The following is a 25,872-nucleotide window of genomic DNA, read 5'->3' as shown; positions in this document are numbered from 1 at the left end:
GTTCCTTTTCATTCTCCACCTTGTCTTTGGTTTTAGAAAGGGTAATGCCCTGCTCTGTCACTAGGTAATGACTATTTAAATTAAAAGCTGCTTTGCTTATATCTATGTATGAAGCTCAGTGTACTAATTGTACTATATGCAGATAACAATCAAGTTAACTGTGGCCCCTGCCACACGGGGGGAGGGGGAAGTACGGCCAAAGTGCGGCTTTTTAAAGCCGCACCAAAAGAAACATGCGGCGGCGGGATCACATAGATCCCTTGAGCCCCGCCATGCAGTTCCTCCCTGGCACGATCAGATGCCGGGGGGGAAGCTACTGAAGGGAGAGCGAGGCTGCTGAACTGCGCATGTGTGCGCATGTGCAGTTCGGCCAGGAGCCTGGATTGCTCTGGACAACGGGCGCCGCAGCGATCCCACGGCCATGCTTGCTGTGGTGCTTCAGGTAAGTCCTCCTCTGTAGGAGGTTCTTTTTTGCAGCGGGTTTTCCGAGTTTAGGGACAGGTGCGCGCCGCTTCCCAGATGTTTCGGTGAGATCGCGCCCGTTTGCTGCGCCCCCGATCCGTCCCTCTCCCGGGCCAAAACCTTCCGTGTGACTGGGGCCTGTATTTCTCTTTTCTCTAAAGCAAACATTTGCCTTGCTGTTGCTAGTGCCTGGAATGCTAAGAGAGCCATTAAAAGGACATGTTCCTTGGAGTAACCCCCACTGAATAGACTTGAGTAAGATTCTGAGCAGACCTGCTTAGGATTGCTTCTTAAAGTTATAGAATGCATCTACTTCAACAGCATATTTAATAAAGAAAAACAATTTCAGTGCCAAGTTAGTCATTCATTCAAAGAAAGAAATCCTGCTCATTATGTTGGAAGGAACAATGAAGTTTCCCTGATTTAAGCTTTTGTACTAAAATATGAGGATTTTTCCCTGTAGTAACATTACATAAATGCTAAACTATATAACTGGGCCTGGTAGACTAGGGGGCTTTCACACATGCTGAATAATGCCATTTCAGCCCACTTCAGCAGCTGTTTGCAAGTGGATTTTGCCATTTCACACAGTAAAATCCAGTTGCAAAGTGCATTGAAAGTGGGTCGAAAGTGGATAGCCCAGGCAAGCCGGATCTTGTCAGCCGAATCTTATCAGATCTCAGAAGTTAAGCAGGGTCGACTCTAGCAAGTATTTGGATGAGAGACCTCCTTGGAATACAAGCATTTGCGAGGTGAGGGCAGGCTTTATTCAGCCACCTCTCTCAATATCCTCCAGGTACCCAGTAGGGGTCAGTCACCAGAGGTTGCCATGACTTCGAGATGCACACACACTCACACACAGAGACACACACCCATGCACATATGAAAAACACAAAAAATACCCCCCACCCAAAAGAAAGTGGATTGAAAGGGAGCGGTGGTGCAGGCAGTTAAACGCCTGCATTAATATCACTCGTGCAGCCACTATGGCTGTTCGAGACCCACCGTGGTCGAAGTGAGCTCTCGACCCTAGTCCTAGCTCCCGCCCACCCAGTGGCTCGAAAGCTAAAATGTAATTATAATGCGAGTAGACAAATGGGTACCTACCCATAGAAGGGTAGGGGGCACCCTCCTCCTGTGAGGCGTGTGGAGGCGACAACGGCGATGGCAATGGCGGCGGCGGTGGACATTGGCTGCAGCAATGTACCGGTGGTGGAGGTGGCGTGGCGTGACGACGCGGCGGCAGCAGGCAGCAGCAAGGCCAGAGGAGCGATCCCTGGTGGCCAGCGGCAACATCGGGCGGCTGTCGGCGAGGCAGAGGTGGAGGTGCGCGATGATGTCATCAGCAGGCACAGCGGAGCCAGAAGGACGTGGCCGAGGTTGGAGGAGGACGCATCGTGTGCCGGCCCGCCTGAGCGCCAGAGAGGAACAGCTAGCCAACGAACCACTGAGAAGAGAGCCGATCCGATCCAGAAAGCCTCCACTTGGGTGCCGGTAGGCAGCCCCATTCCCAGTACAATGTGCCCCAAGTTAGGTTGAAATGTGCTTAGCACCCCCCCATGTAAACCGCCCAGAGACCCCCTACCAAGGGGTTATGGCGGTATATGAAATCGAAGGTTAAATAAAAAAAATAAATAAAAATAAAAATAAATTTAGTGTGTGTCAAAGCACCCTTAAAACTATGTTATATTTGTTTGGATATATATATATGAATGAATATCAAAATCAAGACCTTCTGCTGTGGCATGTTAAGCTTGCCTGTTAAATCCATAATTTCCCTAAAGGGTTTTTTTCCATACTGCATTAATACATTTCAGTAATGAACCATGAACGATATGTGAGCTTTTTATTGACTCTTGCCAAGCAATCATATTGTATGTGTGCACGTGCCTGTGTTAGGACTGGGGTGGGGCCTCGTAGGGTTTCCAGTCTCCAGGTGGTGGCTAGAGCTCTTCTGGAATTACAGCGGGCCTCGAGGTTACATTGATCAGTTCCCCTGGTGAAAATGGCTGCTTTAGAAGGTGGACTCTATGGCCAATGAGGCCTGTCCTCTCCCGAGGCTCTACTCCAAAACTCTCCAGGAATTTCCCAACCGAGAGCTGGCCTGGAGTTCCCCTGGAATTACAACTAATCTCCAGACTGCAGAGATCGGTTCCCCTGCAGAAAAGGGTGGCTTCAGAGAGTGGACTCTGTGTTACAATATAAATTCTAAGTGAAATCTCTCCCCAAATTCCCCCCTCCACTTGCAATACCCCCACATCTCTAGGGATTTCCCAGGCTGGAACTGGCAGTCCTCATCTCTGTATGCATGTATACACACACACACACACACACACACACACCAGTGGTAGAAATGTCAAGTCCTTTGTAAACTTCGCCCAGGGCTATACTCTCACTTTACACCAGAGACATCCAAAGTATCCAGCCCATATATCAAATTTGAGCACGTGCATTTCGCAATGCAGTTCACAGCTGCTGCTGTGCACTGTAAAATGGTGGTGCAGCCTATCGGGCCTCCAGCACACTGCCTATTTTTATGCTTTGAATATTGAACATTATTTTAGCCGAGCCTGTCCCGCAAGTCATGAGGAAAGTTTGTAAATTCAGGTACACAAAAATTTAAAAAAAGGGAAGGCAGCGCCAGAGTCTTTTTGCCCTGTTTGCATTCATGAATGTTTAACGCTACTACTAAGGGATCTTTTTTGGTCTTGCTATTCCTGTTGCTATTTTTTTTCCCACCTGAATCAAGAAACCCCTGCTAGCTGTATGCCAGGGTCTTTGGCCTGAACCGTTAGAACCCCAGGAAAGGGAATTTTAAAGATCTATTAATTTGATTGGTTGCGGGATGCTTCATTCTGTCTTTGATGCCTTTGAAATTTTCTTCCTCTTGACCTTCCTTTTGACAAACTGCTTTCCTGTCTAGTGGGCAATGACATCATGCTTCCTCCTCCTCAACAGCAGTGAACCTCCAGTAGTGAAATTCTACCGCAGCATTATAAGTGTGTAGAACAGGGTCAGTTCAAATAAGTGCTGAGTACAGCCTGGGTTTGCAGCCCCGTAATTAAAAAGACTGGAAGGGGAAGGGGAGAGGTCAGGCAGAGAGGCAGCAGAGGAGGGGAATGGGGAGGGTTTGACTGCCCTATCATTTCTGCTCATTAGCTGAGGAAGGTTTCCCTGTGTCTACACGGCTGCATAATTAGGTGTGATCTGCCTGCCACAGTATCAGAGTCAGATTTAATTTTACATCTTACTTCTTTAAACCTCTCGATTCTAAAACGACTTAAAGGAACAGAAAGGTTGGATCATAAATCCGGAAGTTGCCTCACTCCTTTAATTTCTGTTGCTCCAGAGCAGTGGGATCTGAGTTACCATTTCAGACTGTTCTGTTCAGTAGAGGAATACATCGGCATGCTGTGGACAAAGGCACAGGTGTGTGGAAACCTCCCTTTCAGTCACTTAAGAGGAGGGAAAGGTGCATATCTTCCAGCCCTCAGATGGTAGGCAGAAGCTCAGATCGGCCATGCCTTCCACTGAACACTGGTGTGGTTTTAAATTCCAGAAGTACTTGTGCCAAATCACATCATTTGAAAGCACTGATATTTCAGCAGACCCCTACTAAAGCAGTTGTATGGCTGCTGTCACTGTTCCATGTGCCCAAGACTCCCCCCCCTCCCCCCAAAAAAAACTATGTGGAATTTTTATTTGGCCACTGCGAAAGCTCCAAAGAATTTCTGTCTGGTACTGCTGAACAATGAGCCATTTCACCTGCCCACTGTGACAGCACACCATTCGGTGTGCTTGTGCACTTTTCAGCATGTTCAAAGTCTCCTCTTTGTTTCAAATGCGAGGCCACGTGCTTTAATGAACAGACCGATGGGAGGTATTTTTCATCTGAAAAGGACTGATTTTGGCACACTGGCTGGTATCCAATGAGATCCACTCACTGAATCTGTCTCCCTGGATATCTTGACTGGGGAATGCCCAGGAGGGTGGAATGGTAGTTACCCACTTGCCTAATTTGCTGTCCTTTCCCCCTGAAGTCCTTGTTCCATTTTCATCTTCTTATTTGTCATGTAAAGACTGGGGGAAGTTGCACTTAAGCACACAACCTCCTGGAATGACACTTGATCTCCAGCCTACAGAGATCAGGTTCCCCTGCAGGAAACGGCTGCTTTGGAGGGTGGACTCTGCAGTATTAAAGCCTGCTGAGGTCCGTCCCCTCCTCAACCCCCCCCCCCCGATCTCTAGGAATTTCACAATACAGAGGTGGGGGGACCCTGTTGTGGTAGTAGGCGGTGCAAAGGATGGAAGAGGCCCTGCATCCGTCTGTATTCTTGCTTTTTTGCTGTTTTTGTTTGAATTATGCTCTCACGCTGTACAGTGGGGGGACTAATGTGCTGAAAAGAAATTTAAACATATTTGGGGGGGGGGACCTTCTTAAAAATTCTAACATTATTCATTTGTGGTGGTGATGGTATCCTGTATATGCCATTGACAGTCATGTCATCCTCTAGTGTGACAAATTACATTTCAACAGAGTTGATTGTTGGGTTCTCTTAACCCAGGGAAGTGTTCTTAGGACTGCACTGTAATAGTCTTCCCATTGACACACACACACACACACACACACACTATTTTTAAGTGCATTCAACCTCTAGTTGCCAACTCTGGGTTAGGAAATACCTGGAGATTTTGAAGGTAGTGCCTGGGGATTGTGGAGGGGAGGGACCTCAGTGTGGTATAATTACCACAGAGTCCACCCCTCTAAAGCAGCCATTTTCTCCAACGGAACTGATCTCTGTGGCCTGGAGGCCAGTTCTAATTTTGGGAGATCTCCAGGACCCACCTGGAGGTTGGCAAGCCTAATCCAGTCCCTTGCTTGAATTGCCCATAGTCATTGGAATCAGCAGTATAAACTGAGCACCGCAGTCCCCCAGGCGGTTTGGTAAAGGCTATCACATTAACCTTTTCAAATGTCACGTGTTAAGGAGTACACCATCTGCTACCTGTTAATTCGGTAGGTGTATTTAAGGTGGATGCTTGTTTGTACTTATGCCTAGAAGCTTTAAAGTACATATTTCTGTCTAGCTCCTGGAAAATATTCTCTGTTGTAATTTCACATTGTTTCTAACGGCAGTGAATATGGTCATTGGGGGGGGGGTTACCTAGTTTGTTAGTAATCAAACAGAGCAGACTGGCGGATATTAACCTTGGATTTTAACAATATTGTGCCAAGCTCTTTCCTTGATCCCCCCCCCCCCCATTAACTGGCAGAGAGGGTGAAAAACACGAACATTTGCTGTTGCAGGGTGGGGAGGGGGAGAGGAGGAGATGTGGTTTTTATTGAAAACAGCTGTGCTACACACAAAGAACAGCAGTGCTGCGACATGTAAGTCATTGGATCACGGTCCTCCCAGCCAGTTCTGTGTGGGAGGTTTATTTCTACCAACATCTATAGCACTTCTTTGTCCTGAGTCTCAAATGCCATAAAGTATCCATTTAATGATATATTGATTTAAAGATTCCCATCCCAAATTCAGAGCTGCTCACACAGAACAAAAGGCTTTAAAATTAATGTGAATCCACAGGCGAGTGTTCAAAAGGAACCCAAAGTAAGTGTGGCCTCGTTCTCCTTAATGCAAGCAAAAAGAAGTGGCAAATTTGGAGGACCTTCTAAAAGTGGCATTAGAGCTTTCACTTTTCATTCCAGCCCGGCAGCCTTTCTGCTGTTCCTCTCTGAAGCCCTGCATTCAGAACATTGGCCTAAGCAGCTGGCGGTCGCTTCTCCTGTCAGCACTGATGAGCAGACAAAACAGCTTTTCTCTGCAATTTGGATGCTGCCAGGTTCGTTCTGTCATAAGCAATATATAACATGTGCATGTCAGCACAGAAGGTTCAGGACTGCTGCTAATGAAACCTAGCAAACCCCCCACCCACCCACACACACACAGCCATTCAGTAACGTCTCCAGTTACTGAGGCTATATCACTCAATGCACTCCATGCAACCATCAGAATCTTTTTTTTTAACCCAGAGTGTGGAGAGCATGGCTTTTCTGATCTCTGAATGGTAACTAGGCTTTGACCACGTATGACTCACAGCTAGGCTTGCCAAGTCCCCCCAGGGGGCGGGGAAAACCCCGCCCGAGAGGCCCGTTACTCACCGCCGGCGGATCGAGCCCCGGGGGGAACCCCACCCCCAAAGCACGTGACATGCCCGGCGTCAGCACGTCACCCGGAAGTGACACAATCACGTTGGGGGCGGGGCCACAATCATCCGAGGGAAAACTCTATGGTTTTTCCTCGGATGATCGTGGCCCCGCCCCCAACGTGCCCGACGTGATTGCGTCACTTCCGGGTGACGTAATTGTGGCACGCATGCACTTTGCGCGCGCACATGGACTCCCAGACCAGCACTGGACTCCCCCACTCTTCATGAGGTGAGGACTTGGCAACCCTACTCACAGTGCAGTGCTAAGCCGAAGTACATCCTCCCATGTTGGTTGAAGTCAGTGGACTTAGAAGGGTATAATTCTGCTTAGGGGTGTTGCCGTGTGCTTTGCCAAAAGTTATGGTGGTTAGTTCTTTAATGCTGGTACTACATTTTACTCATAAAGCTATTATGTACCTGGTTCTGCATATCTTAGAGATGATGTCCTCATAGAAGTCTGACTGCCCAGGCCAGATGAAGCCCTGTTTCAGAGGAGACGGACAGTCCCCTCTTTATTCCGTACTACAGAGCAAGGCCTTATTGTAGTCCTTGTATTCTGTGGAATGCTGTCCTTTTAGAGGCCTGCAGCACATGACCCCCACATTCGGGAAGTAGCTCAGGCCCTTTCAGAGAAGCTTTTAAAAGCCTGCCATAGAAGTGGCAGTCTTCGTAGGTGTACAGTGTGGATTATTGTGGAGTGTGTATAAATGCCGTCTTACCTTGATAAAAATATTGCTCCTCAGTGATGACAACAGTTCATATTAATATAGAGTGTAATTGTTTTTGCTGTAAAATGGTTACTAATTTTTATGTTGAATTCTGAGAGAACTGGGATACAATTTTTTTTTAAGTTATTACAATAAAATTATTAGCATCTATAGAAATGGTTGCATGTAGCAATTTGCTTGTCTTTAGGATGTGGGGATAGTCATTGGGTTCTGAAAACTGTAAGACATGCCTAAAGGAGGAGGCTACTAATGGGTCATAGTGAAGAAGGTGACACTGTTTTTCATGCTTGTAGTGAGAGAGCCAAATACGAATAAACCATGATAGCCTTACTACTCAACAGTACTTACAAAAACATTTTGTATTTTTTATAATTGAAAATATTTTTTCAAGAATGTTGTCTAATAAAAACAAAAATGGGTGGGTGGATCTCATTTGTCTCTAGTTACCAATGCATCCTCTTCCCCTTAAGACTCTTCCCATTTGATGAACTTTCTATATAAGGACTTTGTTCCTAGTGATGGATGTTCGTAAGGCTTTGAAAACAAAATTGTATTTTTCTCTGAAATGTATTTATAATTCTCACATGACATATGTATTGCATTGTTCATTTAAAATATAAAAAGATACAAAATGTTTTTGTAAGTACTGTTGAGTAGTAAGGCTATCACGGTTTATTCCTGTTTGGCACAGAGGTTTTCATGATTCTGTGTTTTTGTCTGTTTTGCAGTGGGAGAGCAGCTCTCGGTGGTTGTGAGTTGCCACTTTTTTGGATGGGGAGATGAGAGAGCCAGTGTGGTGTAGTGGTTAGAGTACAGGACTAGGATGTGGGAGACCTGGGCTCAAATCTTCACTCTGCTGTGGAAGCTTGCTGGCAAACCTTAGGCCAGTCACACACTGTCAGCCTAACCTACCTCACAGGGTTGTTCCGCAGATAAAATGGGGAAGGGAAGAATGTTGGAAACACCTTGGGTCCCCATTGGGGAGAAAGGTGGGTATAAATTCAGTCAATAAATAAATAAAACCTTAAGTCCAGTGGTACCTTTAAGACCAACAAAGTTTTCGCACGCACGCTTCTTCAGTTACAATGAAATGGAAGTTACCAGTCCATACATATAGGTAGAGGGTAAGCAGTAAATTAGCATACAGCATAATGAGGATGAGAGCCAGTTTGGTGCAGTGGTTAGGAGCGTGGACTCTAATCTGGGAGACCTGGGTTTGATTCCCCACTCCTCCACATGCCACTGCTGGTATGTCCTTGGGTCAGTCACAAGTTCTTTCAGAGCTGTTCTCTCAAGGGTAGTTCTCAAAAGAGCTCTCTCTGGGGAGGGGAAGGGAAAGGAGATTGTAAGCCACTCTGAGACTCCTTTGGGTAGTGAAGGGCAGGGTATAAATCCAATCTCCTCCTCCTCCTCCTCTTCTTCTTCTTCTTCAACAGATTCAAAGACCAAACAGGAATAATACGCTTGGTTTATAACCAGAGGTGTCAAATTCATTTGTTACAAGAGCCAGATCTGACATAAATGTCACTTTGTTGGGCCAGGCCATGTATTCCATAAAACATAATGCCAGGTACCGGAGATAGAAACTGTATAAAGGACAGCAGCTTGTAAGCTCCAAGTTGGTGTATCCTCCATGCAAGGCCCCATAGGCTGGGGGGGGGGGGGGGGGTTGCAGAGGAAAACCAACATAGGCAGAGTGAAGCAGTGCAGCACTGGGCAGAGGCTCCCACAATACTTGACTGCTGCAGATAAGGTTGTTCTGCCATGCTGAAGCCATCAGTTACTTGCAGGCCACATAGAAACTCTGGATGGGCCAATTCCAGCTCCCGGGCCTTATGGTTGACACCCCTGGTGTATATGGTTACCATTTGTTTGGGTTTAATTCCGGGGGGAAACATAGTGAAGGAAATAATTATGTCAAAATTGGAGACTGATGGGTAGACCAGCATGGCTACCCACCTGACTCTAAATAAATAAATAAAAACTTGTGAGTGAGGTGGCACATGTTGGATTTGCAGCTAAGATCACTGTGTGATACGAGTGCCAGGAGGCAATAAGGTGAGGGCAGAGAAGGCACACAATATTGTGTTGTCAGTTCCAGTTTTATGTGGAAATGACAAATGATGCTCTAGGAATTCCATAATCTCTATGGTAAAAAACCATAGGGACGTGGGGAATTCCTAGAGTATTTTGATATCACTTCCAGTACAACTACTGGAGCAAAGAGCAGCGACAAGAGACTGCTTGCCATGGCAGGAAGTGTGGGAAGCCTACTTTGCAAATAGCCAGTTTAGCCACACCCAATTGAGCATAATCTCAGTTCATCAGAACATTCACAACATCGGTCACCCTGGTCCCTAAAACGATAATGTGTGATGGCTTCCTTGTATCACAAATGTTGTGTGGAAATTATGATAACTGTGTTACTTTTCCCCCATGTTATCTATATAGATTTCTTTGTAAAACCCCATTTAGTCAATTTTTGCTATAATAAATATTAGTAACAAATATTTCCTAATGGTTGTCAAATTTCTTTACCAAACAAAATCATTAACCAATGTTTATTTCAGCTATGATACATACTGGACTTATTATCCAATTTTAGACAAGTAACATCTCTTTTGTCCTAATACATTTTTTATAATCCTTGGGAACTTATTTGAAATGCTCTAGCAATAATTGAAAATATCAACTAAAAATACATTGTAATTGTTACCGTATTTCTGGGAAGACTTACTTTAGTTTAAGATGGTGGCAGACTGGATTACATAATAACAAATAGTTTTGTTCGGAGTCCAGCTGTAATTTGGGAGTAGCAAAGCTGGAAATGAAACCTAGGAGGAAAACAACAGTTATCATACCTTCAGTTACAATAAATTGGACACAACATTCTGGCTCTTGCAAAAAAAAAAAATTAAAGGAAGAGAAAGAAGAGAATGGTAGCATTTTTGCTGTTCTTTATCAGGAGAGTTCAGCAATTAGTGCATTCCTATACAAAGTTACTCTAGTGTAGGCTTATTGTAGACTGCACAGCTAAACAGCTCCTTTAGCAGAAGAAAATATAAAAAGGTAAAGGTTCCCTTGCTCGAAAGCCAGTCGAATCCGACTCTAGGGTTGCGGTGCTCATCTCCGTTTCAAAGCCAAAGAGCCAGTGCTGTCCGAAGACGTTTCCGTGGTCATGTGGCCGGCATGACTAAGCACCAAGGCGCACGGAACGCTGTTACCTTCCCACCGAAGTGGTCCCTATTTATCTACTTGCAAGTTCTTGCTTTCGAACTGCTAGGTTGGCAGGAAGAAGAAGATATAACATGTGTTTAACTGTTGAACAAATTCCTTTGATGAAGATCAGTAAAACACATCAGGAAGTATCAAATAATCATCATGGTGCCTTGCTGCCTTTGGAATTTTTTTCAGGTTCTTGGTCCCACTCAACTCCTTTTTTTGTGTGTTCTTGTGAAAACCTCCTACCATTAACGCTTCTACAAACTTGTATGCTGCAATATGAATGTTTGTTCAGTCATCCCTCATCAGCATGTGTTACACATGTCAGCCAATCAAGCACTTGCTCTCCAAGAGAACATGTCTAAAGATATCCGTATAAGAGATCAAGCACTGACAGTACAACGTAACTCCAGTCTAAACCCATTAATACCAGTGGACTTTGACTGGAATGACACTGGAGAGATATGTACTGCAAGTGCTTGAATAATAATAAAGTAAAATAATTACAAGGAAGAAGAAGAATGGATAAGGCAATACGGAGATTTCCTGATTTCTTTAGTGAAGTGGGGCTAATGTTTTTTTATCCATGGGCTGACATACCTTCTTGTGCTTTTAAAAGGCTCTATAGCAGTCATAAATTCAGCTTATAATGCTTAGGTAATGAAGAGAGTTTAACCAGTTGTTTCTGCTAGTTATACAGCTTTTATTTGTTTTTGTGGTTTTTCTTCTAAACTTTCCACAAGGGCATTGTACATAGTCCCCTTCCCTGTGAGGCAGGTTAGGCTCCGACAGAATAAAGGTGAGCTTCACAGCAGAACCTGGGGAACCAAGTCAATGCTACAGTGGACCCATGGAGAGCCAAGTGCAGGCCATTTAAAAATGCCCAATGGCCCAGCCCTCTTTGGGCTTTTAACATAGTGGGACTGGGCACACTGGCCCTGGGCAAAGTGCCAAAACAGCCGGGGGTGGGGGCTGGTCCCACTGTGCTTCTGGCCCATTCAGCATCAAGCCCTTCTGTGAGGTTGCCAGGTCCCCCCCGGTCACTGACAGGGGATGGGGCTTGCCAGATCCAGGTTGGGAAACTCCTAGAGATTTGCAGATGGAGCCTGGGGAGGACAGGGAACCCAGTGGGGTACAATGCCATACAGTCCACGCTTCAAAGCATCCATTTTCTCCAAGGGAACTGATCTCTGTAGTCTGGAGATGAACTGTAATTCCGGGACCCCCAGGTCTCACCTGAAGAGTGGCATCTCTACTCTTGTGACATTTTTAAATGACCCATATTCAGCTCTAAAATGGTGGTACCGTGCCCAGGTTGTCCCCTGGGAAACCGTAAAGTCTAGTTGAACCCTGGGTCTTCTCAGTCATAATCCAGCTTTCTAAGCACTACATCACTCTGGATCTCTTTTAAAGACATAAAATTAATCTTTTTCTTTTGCCTTACTATTGTGTATGTGTAGTAATAGAACGGACAGAAGAAAACTAGAAACCTATTATAGTAAAAAAAAATGTAAAAGGCTGATGTTCTACTCTCTCCCATGAACAATTATGCACATTTAGATCAACAGAGTTCAAGTAGACTTACAAGTAAGAAGGCATAGGATTGTGGCAGTAGTCATAAAGACACTAATATATGACAGCCGAACAAGAGCCAAGTTGTTCACTGTTTACCTTGCTCTCCTCCTAATAAATCTTTTGAATTTATTCTAGAGCACGTGGGATAGCTTGGGAGTTACTACCTTCCCAGTTGCTGCAGGAAACTGGCCATGCTCCTGAATGACAGAATGGCTTTTTGAAAATCAGCCCACACTTACATTTCCATGTAGAAACTGGTCGAGTAAAAACCTTTCCGTGATGATCTTTATCACAGTGAATTTTATGTTCATAAAAGCTGTGGCCTAATGACTTAGCGGTATTGTTAAATGTCATCCGTCAACCAAAAGCCACAACAAAGAAACTGAAGCATGGTTTTTAAGACAGTATTGTCTACTAAGCTTCATTCCAGTCGTTTCCCAGAGTTCTTAGTACACAGCTGCATGCATTGTGGTCCAAAGCACTGGCAAAGAATTCTCTGCCTCTTCTTCTTTATCATGAAAGATTCCCATATATTTCTCAATGTTTCCTGCTTCACTATCCAGAATAAAAAAACAAGCATGAACTCTCGTAAGAGTTTATAGGCCAAAGAATACACTGGTGGTGGCTCTCTAATTTGTGCCTGCTTGGGCTCTCAAACCAATTACTGGGGATCCTTCTGTGCTTCTTGCATTTGTCTGTGGCTCAAGTGAATGGAGCCCATGAGAGGGCCTTCTTAGTGGTCACACCACAATTATGAAACTCCCTGTCTAGGGAAATCCACTTGTCTCTTTCATGATTCATTTCTTAAATGGACATTTAAAACGCAGCTTTTAAAGAAGTCTGGTCTGAACGGATGCTTCTTTTCAGATCTCTGATACAAGAGCTGTCTGTTGTAGCTAAGATTGGTGTTTGCTCTAACTTCACAGCAGGTAATTTATAGGTTACCTTTGTTTGTTTTTTAAATGTTGTTGGGTGCTTTGGTGATTCTTGTAAGTGGGATGGAAATATTCGAAAACTAATATTTTAAAGCCTTCTGGCTTTTGACGTGCTTTTCTCTTGTTTACTGATGCATTGTATATATGAACAGTATGCTGACTGACAGTGGGATGAAACAGCAGTAGGAAAACTGAGCTCCAGACAAGCATTTCCTGACATTTATTGTGTTTATTAATTTCTCTATGAAGGAAACAATTCTTTTGCTTTTCTGGTGGCTCCTGTGTCTCTGGAAGAAACCTGCTTGTGGGCTGCTCCATCCATCTATTGTAAAATGTGCCTATGTCACATGTGGATGTATATCGTAGGCAAGTGGAAGTGATCTTTCGCTACAACAGGATATTAACAGATACGACTTAAAACACCTGAGTCCAGGTTCTTTTTACATGAGCCAGTTTGTACGGCTTCTCTCAGAGCAGTACCTGTATTTCAAGCCTTCATCAACATAACAAGCAAAAAAAGTTAGCAATCATTAGCTGTAGCTGAAGATTGTTAATACAAGTATACATTTTGTCTTCCTCCCGTAGCATAGAATATAGCATAGAATATGTTGTTATGCCTACCTAATGATGATTTCTTTCACACTATACAAGAAAAGAAAGTGTATACAACAGCAAACTACTAATACATTAGGCAGCATATTTTTTGTACATGCACTTTGATCAATGCAGACTATTACAGTTTGGTGTAGTGGTTAAGACTCTAATCTGGGAGAACCGGGTTTGATTCCCCACTCCTCCACTTGCACCTGGCTGGATGACCTTGGGCAAGCGGCAAGCCATAGTTCTGGCACAGCTGTTCTTGAAAAAGAGCAGTTTCTGCCAGAGCTCTCTCAGCCCCACCTACCTCACAGGGTGTCTGTTCTCTCTCAGCCCCACCTACCTCACAGGGTGTCTGTTGTGGGGAGGGGAAGGGAAAGGAGTTTGTAAGCCGCTCTGAGACTCCTTTGGGTAGTGAAGGGCGGGGTATAAATCCAGTCTCTTCTTCTTCTTCTATTACATTCTGTTTTTCTGTTTTTTTAATCAACACTTTATCCTTAAAAGGCACAGTTGCCTGAGATACTAAGACTGTTATCTGTTGCAAAAATATTAAGGCTCAAAGAGAGAAAAGCAACTAAAGGGCAAGCCCTTGTGGGCAAGGGATCACTATGCCTGTGTCGGCATACAAATCTTAACAGTCATGTCAATCATTTCTGAATTCCAAGAGCACTTTTCAGGCATTGATGACTTGCATGAATACAGGAAGCATTGTATCCCTGCATATCATTAACATCCAAAGTGGAGGGTTGCATATACCCACAGCAGGGAGATGCATGCGTGCCCTTTGAGGGTTCAGCACACACAGCTCTCCCCACAGGGAGGATGGACTCCTTTTATCTTTGCATATCATTCACATCCAAAGCCACAATTTAACTCCTGAAATTGCTGTTCCACAGACTCAATGTCTATGTTTTTTCCCCCCTAAGGAAATGTACTAAGTATTCAAAAGTGACACTGCAATACAGAGTTTGGAACTGAAGGTGTCAATGGTTCAAAAAATAAATACTGCCCGAACTGGCCTTAGGATTTAATTAGGATGACACTATGAGCAAATTAGGAGTGCAGTAAATTATCTCAAAGAATGAAGAACTTGATTACCTTTTTTACATGACTGCAAATACAGGGATATTTTCTGCAGACTTGTTCGTTAGATGGGTTTTGGCTGTTGTCCAAAGACCAGAGGCACACCTTTCTGCAATTTAAATTATGTTGCTTCAGGAAGAATGCAATGCTTGTAAATGGAATTAAATTATTGGTCCTGCCTGGCAAGAAATAAGACCCCGTGAAAATGTTTTCATTAAACAGCAAGGATTTTTCCTTCAATTAGGCAGGGCAGGGAGTGAATAAACAGGAGGGAATGGCTCCTTACCATGTGATGTGTGATCATGTGTCATGTGAGCGCCATAATTGTACTCAGGAGTCCTGTTAATAAATATATTTCAAAAGTCATTCAAATTGTATGTCTGAAAATAGTTGACTCTGTACTTGCTCCTACTGATGGAAAGCCAGGCTGTGTAAATTTTGATGATGCTCTTGGGCCTGTAGTGATACAACACTGCATATTCTGTGGTGCCTGGAGGGCCCCAAGACCACTGGGAGAGTGGGGAACACTGAAAAGTAGCAGACCAAAGGTGATGGCATACAAAGGCCATGGGAGACAGTGGACGGAGCAGGGGTGGCTGGTGTATGTGGCCGTAGTCCATAGAGAGGGGATGCCTTTATGGCTAAGGTATACTGGGGCCACAGGCTCCGGTGGTGGGCCCAGTTATTAGGCTGGGGTCTTAAAGGGAAGATTCTGTGGAGCTGGACATCTCTGGGCTGAGCATTCCCCATTGCAGACTGTACCTATGACTGCTAGCAATAAACCCATGGATTGCACTGTCCCTTGTAAGTGTCATCTTTGAGGGAGAAGGATGGAACCCCGCCCATGCCCTGCCCATGCCCAGCCTTTGTTCAAGTGCTGGCCTTTCAAGTCCCATATTCCATACTTTCAAGACCCATACTTTCAAGACCCATACTTTCAAGTCCCATACAGAGCCAGTTTGGTGTAGTGGTTAAGTGCACAGACTCTAATCTGGGAGAACTGAGTTTGATTCCCCACTCCTCCACTTACAGCTGCTGAATGACCTTGGGCAAGCCATAGTTCTGTAAGAGCTGTTGTCTCAAGGGCTCTCTCAGCCCCACCTACCTCACAGGCTGTCTGTTATGGGTAGGGGAAGGGAAAGGAGTTTGTAAGCTACTCTGAGTGAAGGGCAGGGTATAAATCCAATCTCTTCCTCCTCTCCTCCACTGCCCTCCCCAAGGCCCCAGGTCACATAGTCCCTTTACCGACATTCTCATAATGGTCTAAATAATGTGCCGTTATTATGGATGGGGAAGGCTGAGTATCGTCATTTCCCCAAATCATTATTATCTTGTGAAAAGTTTGTAATTAATTATTATATGCTATCAGGGTAATGGCCAAGATGATTATTATATCAGTATACAACTTGAGAGTGATGTGTCTTCTTTCCTTATTATGTGTGAACCTGCCATTCAACAAGTTTGCCACATCCAGCTGTCTCCAGGAGAGTAGCTTGTGTATGATATAAACATTTGCTTTGGTAGAAATGTTATTGATGGAGTTTGAAATTGGGGGAGGGAAGCTATTAAAGTCTTGGATTTTGTTTCCTGCTGTGAGAGAGCACAACTGTTTTGATATGGCAACAGCAATGTACTTCCCACTGAATTAAAAAAATAAAATACCACTGGTATGGGAACCATCATTCTTGTCATTAGCTTGTGGGGTTCTGGCAGATCACTAAACTCTGATGGGTAAAAAGGAAAGAAAACACATTCCTTTGAACACTAGGTTTTATTTTTGAGCTCTACAAAGGAAACTGCAAAACAAACAACAGATTACCAGATGGGCCTGTATATCAACAATAATGAAACAGTCTGAGCTCAAGGTTAAAGATATTAGGATATGAGTATTTGCTACAGTCATCTGTCTCCAAAGCCATTCCTTCAGGGACACTATTGTGAGGCAGAGCTGCATTTAAATACAGTACACCCAGTCTAGAACTCACACAGCTTCTATATACACCCTTCAGCATTCCTTTTTAGTGGGGGGGACATGTGCATTTCTGTGCACTCCATGGAGCACCATGTGGGCACTGGAGCGCCTGAAACTTCAAGGTGTTAAGTTACTAGAATGAAACCTTCAGACAGTTTCTGTAATTTTCTTTATGTATTATGTTCTTTCTGACACCTCCTATATCTAATTCTGAACATGGCCATAGATACAGAACGTTAAACCCATAGGTTAGGTTTATGAAGAGAGCTGTCTACAAACTTGGAGAATGACCCAGGTTTGCAGAAAAACCTCAAACTTATAAAAAATGGAGGGTTCCCCCCAAAAAACCCCAAAGTGGAGAAGAGTTGTCTGTGCAAATGCAGATAATGTAGTCCTGTTTTCACCCACGATAAACATACAGGTGTAGGGCTGGCTGCCCCCACACTGGGTGACCCTGGACTGAGCACAGATCCATTCACTGTTCTCATGGCAGAAGCAGGTGATGGAGGGCCATGCCTGGCCTGGCCTGGCCTGGATGGTTACACATGGGAGACCCTGGGGGAGGGGAGGGAGGAGGAGCTACCTCCCCCTGCTGTCTCATGAGCCAGGTGAGCAAAGGCAGCAGCACTGCGGGCAGGCAGGAGAACAGGAGCTACTTCCCCCCCCCCATTGTGAGCCAAGCAGACAAGCGGTGAGCAGCCCAGAGGCTGAGCAGATGTGTAGAAAAGGATGGTATCTCTGCACTCACAAATCTTGCCGATCCCCTACTTGTAGTACATTAATTATATGCATTTTACAACTTGTAAACATCAGGGCATTTGCGCATGTCTTTATAACACTATTGTCTCCCTGGAAAAGCTTTTACAAGAGGAGAAATTGTGAAGTGTTCAAAAGCAGTGCTTTCTCTTTGAAACCATCGTAATCTCTTGAAAAACTATGTGTCTTTAGGCTAGAGATTCTCTTGATGACAGGACCTGTGGGGTTTAACTAGCTGGTATGTTTAGGCTTACAACTTTCTTGTTCCCAAGTAAATTGCAGAGTAGTAGCCTTATTCAGTTCTTTAATTTCTTGTGCAGTACTATAATTATGATCAAGCTTTAAAAACAGGAAGATTAGGAGGCCCAGACTGTTTTCAGTCAGCTGTTTAGCTATTTATTTAGAAGTGATTTACTTGTGTGAACAATGTAACTTGTGAGGAGGGAACCAGACACTATTAAGAAAACATCTTCAGCGAACAGGGGATGATATCTTGACTCTCAGATGTTTCTGCTGGGGTGTTGTGTGAGTTCCCTCCTCCCAATTTGCACTACTTATGTGAATAGACCACTCATGTGAGCTGCTAATTAGTCCTGAGGCAAAGAGAAGAAGAGATGCTAGAATGTTCTGTTTCTTTACGTCAAATACAGTGGTGACAAGATCAACGCACCCTCAAAACAAAACTCAGCATAGTGTTCCTTTGGCTTTTTCAAAGCTAGATATCAGCTTCTGGCAGTCAATATTTTTGTTTATCATATATGGACTACCCAGAGCCTTCTGAGGGGCTTTGTAAGGAATTTAATTCACTTAAGAAAGTAAGAGGACTTTGGAAATACGATCAGAAAGAAGGAAGCCACTGGGGACCTGCCTCAGGAAGTGAAACATATGACTTGTTCAAATAAGTGTTTACTGACTCCTGCAAGTGATAGCTGTAGACCCCATACATATCCTGATAAATGTATCTTCACAGGTTAAGGAAATACCCTTTACACTGTCAGAAAAAAATGAAGACCAATAGGAGTTCTGTTTTCACATCTGTTCTGGGATCCCTGATTTCCTAAGGGGTGATCCCCATCTTGAGAACCCTCAAAACTCTTGACGACTGACATATTTTAGCTGCCGGCCAAAATGTACCTCTGATCTTCTGAGACAAATGAGGTGCAGAAGGGCATGGACTGACCAAGACTACAAGATGCAAAATCACCCCACTGTCTTCCGCAAGTGGAGAGCTGTCTCTTCTGACTTCCTCCACAGATGGAAGGGGAACGGTGGGCTATTTTGCTCGGCAACTCTTCTTCACTTCAGCTCCCTCTGCCTTGGGGCACTTTGTTCATAAGGGGTCTCTGATCCTCACCATCACTTTTTTGGGCATCACAGAGAGCTGCCAAAGGGAGGAGATCAATGCTCCCTCTAAGCTGTGGAGTCTTGTGAGCCACAATTCTACTTTGTGAGCCACTGGCATTAAAGTTGTGAGCAAGTGATTTGGCTACTGCATAAATTAGTTTGCTTTGGAGCCCTCCTTCCTGAGCTAAGACAAAAATGTGTGAGCTGGAAGCTAAAAAACTGTGAGCTAGCTCACACTAACTCATCTTAGAGGGAACACTGGTGGAGCTCTGCCCTATACCTCATTTATAGGATGCAACCCATTGAACTGAGAGCACCTGGGACCAGTTCATAGAATACATTGTCCACACATGAAATCCCAGTAGAGTCAAGCAAGTAAAGCAATTATTGATAAAAATTATAGGAATTGCTGCTGACTGCAATTATGATTATTCTGTTCAGACACTATGGTAGTGGAAAGTGCTGTTGAGTCACAGCTGACTCATGGGGACCCCGTAGGGTTTCCAAGGCAAGAGACGTTCAGAGGTGGTTTGCCATTGCCCGCCTCTGCATCATGCCTCTGTTACTCCTTGGAGGCCTTCCATCCAAATACTGATCAGGGCCGACCCTGCTTAGCTTCTGAGATCTGACGAGATGGGGCGAGCCTGAGCTATCCAGGTCAGGGCTTTATGTATTATAATGGTCTTTGAAATCCTGTGCCTGAAATTTGGGATGGAAACCAAACTGAGTGAATCAGTTCTAGGAACTCTGGTTACCTCATGCAAATAATGCTATTGCCCAACATTCTTTTATACACCCCTGGTGGGAGGACATTCCTGATGCTTCCCAGTGATTTTGTCCTTTTGTTTCTCCTTTGTAGGCCTTGTGATGAGCAACATCCCCAAGTGAAGGCAGATGGTTATGTGGACAACCTGGCAGAAGCAGTGGAGGTTATTCTAAAGCAACTGCACAAGTAAACTGGATCTCAGAAGACGAGTGATCAGAAAGACGGCTGATTTTTTACTGTGTTCGTCTCCATTCAGTTCGCTTCCATATCATTACCCAGTTGTATGCAGTCACAATTAATTATGTAGCAAACAGTGGAACTGCCAGTGTGCCTCAGAAGCCTTTTAAAAAAAAAACACCTTGTAATTGCAAGTAACTGAAGTGAAATATTAACCGGAACAAAAGAAAAAGATGACGTCTAGTGCATACTTACGACACCTCAGAATCTTTTGAATCTTAATTATCTGTTTGGGGTATATAAAACCATCCCTTATCAGTGCTTAAACATCCATGCCCTGTACCAGTTGGGCTGAGATCTGGTTCCTGAGCTGGATTTTCCCCGTTTCCTTGGGAAAAAAGTTAACAGAGGTGTTGTCACTGTGTTAAAGCAGTGCAGATTAATGCAGAACAAGCCAATCCTTAGATCCTTGTATGTAGATACCAAGATTGTATTCTTTTCCCTCTGCTCTTATGGTTTCCTTCAGTTGGAAAAGCAGTATCCCAAGAGTGAAGACAGATTTAACATTTGTAGAGCAGCAGGGCCTCTTTCGAAGTGGCCTTATTACCCTAACTCCTACCGTACCTTCCTTCTCCAAGGCTGAGCAGAGGGGAGGGGGTGGAACTTGTAAGTCTGAAGCAAAAATCTAGTACCGAATGTCTAACAGCTGTCATTCTGTAACTTCTGCAAGAAATCTCTCTCCCAGCCCCAGGACATTTTTTTTCCCTTTAAAAAGGCATCAAACAAACGGACACATATATAAATGTACATAAAGAGATTTTGAAAAAAGACATTCTTGCCTGATGCATGAAGTAGGATGAGATGGACAGCTAGGCTAGGCCTGTCTTCGTTGGTATACACATCTGTCCTTTCAGTTGAGAATCTGGGCTCACCTTACATCCCAGAGACTCACTGTGGGCTCTCTTCTTTATTATGTCAGTCTTCACTCTAAAAGTAACGCTTGTTCTCAGATAACTGAATAAGTGGTTTTGGAGCTGCTCCAGGTACTAGTCTGGGACTATTTTTGTTTGGCGTGCCTCTGGCATGACCCTGGGAAGGAACTAGGCTGAGGTCACCAACCAGAACTTTTGAAGAAGGGAATTCTATATTTTTCCACAGATGCCATCCGGTCAATGACACAAATTCTGTTCACCTTTACTTTGAGAAATGCAGACATTTGTGTATGGCTTTCTTGTCTGGGTGGAGAGTTAGGCTTCCATGACTGGACTGCTGCTGTCTAATCACATTGTTTTGCTCTTCTAAGAATAGCCTTACAGATTGAGAACTATCTTATAGTGGCTGGAAGCCAACCTGAAAGTGGTGGTGTTGGGTTTCGCAATTTCAGAACTAAACAACCATGCCCTACTATGTACTCATTGCTCCAAAGTTGTCTTGTATTAGCAAGATAATAAATAATAAATACAACCGTTTAACAAACTTTAGCAACAGATTGCAATAACATCAGTCCTTTTTGCCATGTCATCCAGTTCTTGGCATGTTAAGCAAAAATCAACAGAAATTCTGAAGTAGAAAAGTGACTCTTCACCCCATTATGACATGTTAAGTGAAAATCAACAGAAATGCTGAAGTAGAAAAGTGACTCTTCACCCCACACTCACAGACACATAGACTGAAATCACAGGTGCATGGTAAAGCGTAGGAACACTGAAATGCAGTTGTGAAACCAACTTCCTGCACCATCATCAAATGATTCAGAATCCTATTACAAGAAATTTAGAGATTGCCTTTTCTGTCTTTCATACAGAAAGTCCATCAACGAATGACTAAAAATCACAGTTCCATGTACAAATTCTGCCCTAGATGCATGCACACAGTATCAAAGGAATCATCTAGACTACATGTGGTGCTGGGAATGTGCCTGGATCATTCATGCATTAAAAAAAAAAAACCAAGCAGGGCCCTGATTCAGATTAGAGGACCATGTGGGAAAGGAGAAATGGATTATTTATTCAACCTCTGCTTTCCTGACCTGAAATGGACTCTTGAGGAGTTACTGTTTGTGTCATTGGGGAAACTGTGCAGGCACTCTGCATATGTTGCTTGTATATTTGCTTCATGAGGCAAATAGCAGCTCTGTGGGCCATTTCAGGTCAGGAAAATGACACAAGGATTAACAGCTTCTTCCCACGCACACACACGCACACCAGTCCTAGTTAAAACTGGGAATCCATGTACCTGTTATTTTAGAAGGAAAAGAATACATGGAACCACCAATATTTGGTATCGATCCTGAGGTGGTATACCTGTAGCCCTGTTCACAGGTTACAGTGAACACATATACAGTGCATGTACAGGGCACACTTGATTATTTTTTACACATGCAGTGAGCACTTCTCATGTTATACTCAATGCACGTACACCCAAACATGTGATACAAACCCCGCATTTATCCAGGTACAGGACCCTGGTTTCAATTACAAAGTGAACACATGTTGGATTTTTCTTTTTTCTTTTTTACAAACAGATGAATGTGCTTTCACTGTAATTATTTACAAATAGTCCATTACCTCATTCCAGCATTTGGAGTTCTCCCTCTATATTATCCGCCACACAGGAGGATGCTTGACGTGCAGAAGGTCTAGGATTTAATCCCCAGCCTCTTCAGTTAAAAAAAAAGATTAGGTGGTAGGTAATGTGAAAAACCTCTAACTGAGACTCTGGAGAGCTGCTGCCAGTGTGAGAAGACAATGCTGACTTTGATGGACAAAAGGTTTGATTCGGTATAAGGCAGCTTCATGTGTTCATGTGCAGTCAAAGTGGCAAGATGGTCTAAGTGGTTAAGAGAGCCTCTTCCTTGTGTCCAGGGGTTGTATAATCCTGCCATCTCCATACCCTCTTTCTTTACCTGTCCCAGAAGGAAGAACTCTTCTTGCCTTTTGGTCTCCCAAGCCCTGTAGCTTTAGGTGTAACTATTGGCAAGGTGTGATGTTGCCTATTGTCCTTCTCCTGGCTAGACCCATTTGCATTTATATGGTACCGGATAGCTTCATGCTTGGCATGTAAGTCATGTATACCCCTTTTTTCTCCTTCCCTCCTGCTAGGCAGTAAATGGCACTTTGTAACCTCTGAGCCTGTATAGAATGGTAGACCTCGTCATGAGAACCTTTATACACATTTTGGAATGTGTGGATTCTGTGTTGTGATGCATTTAACCATATCACAATGTTGCATTCTACACACGTACAACTGAATATGTGACCAAAACCACACATTTATCCAGGTAATAGCCTGTGATTTCATTTGTAAAGTGAACGCAGGTATGCTCTTTCTAACAAGCAAATGTATGTATGTTCATGCAGGATGTACATGCACTCATTGTAACATGTGAACAGGGCTTGTGTATGGGTTATTCTGCTTTCTGACTGGTGGATTGATCAATCGATTGATTGTTAAATATTCAGGACCATTAATTCATGTGAACCTGCATTGGTGCAAGGAGCTCCAGCTCAGACACTAGTTTGTCACTTCAGCGAAAACTAGATCTGTGCAGAAGCATTAGTGATTTGTAGGCAGCACCCAAGTCTTAAGGCATCTGTCATGCGCACTGAACCCAGGGCAGCACTCTCCTTCTTAAAGGGAAGATACCATTTTTAAGTTGAGCTGTGAATACTTTCTGCAGAAAGTATTTCCATCGTATCCCTTGTTGCACATAATTGTGGAGTATCTTTGTGCTGAATCTCTAGAGTTTAACTCTGGGTTCAGATTTTCAGCCATAATGATCCCTAAATTATTTGTGACAGTTCTTTATCTGTTGGTTTGTGCCACATCACTCCCCCACATCTCTGAAGACAAGATGCTCTTCTTTCTTACTGTAGAATATAGAAAGATAATTGAAAACAGTTGCCTATCCACAAAGACATGGCTGACGCGGGCCTATCCAGACTAAGATCCCAGCACCCAGCAATAAGATCTGCACAAATCCTGCAATTACAAAATTTCAGTCCAGGGAAGGAATGGTTGCAAACATTGATGCAACCAGTTCCACCCAATATCCATAACCTGATAAACACCAACAAGAGGCCTGCAGGATTGACTTGCCACATAAAGTATGGAAGAGGACTAATGGAATACAAATAGGCTTTGGCAGCTGTGCAGACCTGTTGTTTAAATGGGGCAAAATACCAGGAACGGAATGCGACTGTGGTGCAGCCTGCCAAACTATTTCCCATCTGTCACAGGAATATGAGCGTCATGCTTTCCAGGGAGATGTGGTGGAGCTCTTTGAACTCTCCCCAGCTGCGATTGAGTGGATTGAAAATTTAGATATTAGTATTTAGGGGGAGTGCCCAATCGGTTTGCATACCCATTGTATCAACTTGGTTCTGTATTTTACATTATTATATGCTTCCTGTGTGTAATGCTGCCATACCATAAAGTCAAGGAACAATGGTATTGACCTCACACTAATTAGAGCTGTATTTTTTAATGAGCTGTATTAATCAATAAAGTGTTTGATTTATTAGTTTCTGGCAGTGTTGCCTGTGATTCCCCTTAGCCTGCACAATGTAAGTTAAGTTGCATGAGTGTGTACAAGGAATACTCCCTTACAGCCTGTTCTCACCTGTGTGGACTTGCAAGCTTCAGTTTATTGTTGTTGTTAAGCATGTAGTGAGCTGGGTGCCCTGTGTCGCTCAGGCATTGACCTGTTACAGGGCCTGCCACCCTCCCCAACTGCCATTGTCTCTGTAGTCCAGGTTTTTGCTCCTGGTGCCTGTCACTGCTGGACCAATGCTTGGCCTATGCTGGCTGCATCGACTTAAAGTAGTAAGGAGCTTTTCCTGAGTATATTTCCATGTTAGGTTCCATCGCTTTGGATAGATTTTTCATTTTGCATTACCACATCCAAATACACAGCATTGGAATGGAAATCCTAGGGATGGGAGGAAATACCTACACCCAAAATAGCCCTAGAATTTTTTTTTATTTTTTTTTAATGGACATACATCAAGGGCAATGGCAGGTTTTCAAAAGTGAATTGTGGGCAGGTCACTAAGGAGCACAAATGTTTGTGATTGATTTGAATTCTTCTGTGCACCTTGGTGTATAGTCATGCCGGCCACATGACCACAGAAACGTCTTCGGACAGTGCTGGCTCTTCGGCTTTGAAACGGAGATGAGCACCGCAACCCTAGAGTCGGATTTGACTGGCTTTCGAGCAAGGGAACCTTTACCTTTTTTACTTATGAATATAGATAGCTCAGGACAATCTCAGAGCCAATGTTGGCCATCTCTATTCTCTGTGTTATAAGCATGGGGCCTTGACAGGACCATAGCCATGGGGGGGGGATACGAGGGCGACACCCCCTCCCAAATGTGCCCTGCCTCCTCACTAACCAGCTGTGCCTTCTCTCCCCCCCCCCCCGTGCTCAGCAAGACGCGAGCCAGGCCGGAGCCTCGTGAACGTGGGGGAGAAGCAGGGGAGGCAGACACGGGTGGCCACTGGCCAACATCTAGTGCAGGTGCAGCCACAACGGAGGGAGGGACAAAGGCTGGCTTGGCCTGGGTCACCTGCACGAGCGGGAGGCGCTTGACAAGGCACCCGTCTGGCTTGTCCAGGGAGGGGGAAGCACATCTCAGCCCACACGCCGCTTGCTACTGGGGAGCACAGGTGACGGGTGGCGTGTGCCCTTCCCTCTGCCGCCAGAGGCAACCAAGGCCTCCCCCGCTGGGTCTCCAGCCTGTGGCCTTGCAACCTACAGAGGCAGTTGGGTTCTACCTGCAGAGGTCAGGTGACCAGAATTAGGGCATGAGAGCACCCCTGGAGAGGATGCTACCAACACTGTGATGGTGCCTTTCTTCGGCAAGGTGAGAGCAAGAGCGGGGATCCGAGCCAGCTTCCTCAGGAGTCAGCTCCACTGCACCAAACTGCCCCCTTGTTGCCCCCCAACAAAAAAAATATCCTGGCTACAGGCCTGAGCCTAGACCTTTCTCATAGGATCACTTCCTCTCTCAATCAGACTTCTTTGGATTGGTTAGTCCGATATA

The 25,872-nt window shown here is 44.4% G+C and overlaps 1 protein-coding gene across 1 annotated transcript in view; it reads left to right on the top strand.

Moving 5' to 3' along the window:
• Positions 1-21,410, top strand: part of LHPP (phospholysine phosphohistidine inorganic pyrophosphate phosphatase) — a 182,294-nt gene extending 160,884 nt beyond the window's left edge. The window contains exon 7 of the mRNA XM_015422203.1: positions 19,744-21,410. Coding sequence (XP_015277689.1) covers positions 19,744-19,840 — 97 coding nt within the window. The 3' untranslated portion in view covers positions 19,841-21,410. The remainder of the gene's footprint in view (positions 1-19,743) is intronic.
• The last annotated feature ends 4,462 nt before the right edge of the window (positions 21,411-25,872 follow it).

The sequence above is a fragment of the Gekko japonicus genome, unplaced genomic scaffold, assembly GCF_001447785.1.
Source record: "Gekko japonicus isolate JY-2015 unplaced genomic scaffold, Gekko_japonicus_V1.1 scaffold415, whole genome shotgun sequence".
Lineage (NCBI taxonomy): Eukaryota > Metazoa > Chordata > Lepidosauria > Squamata > Gekkonidae > Gekko > Gekko japonicus.
The sequence above is the reverse complement of the archived record's forward strand: the minus strand, read 5'-3'. Positions and strand labels throughout refer to the sequence as shown.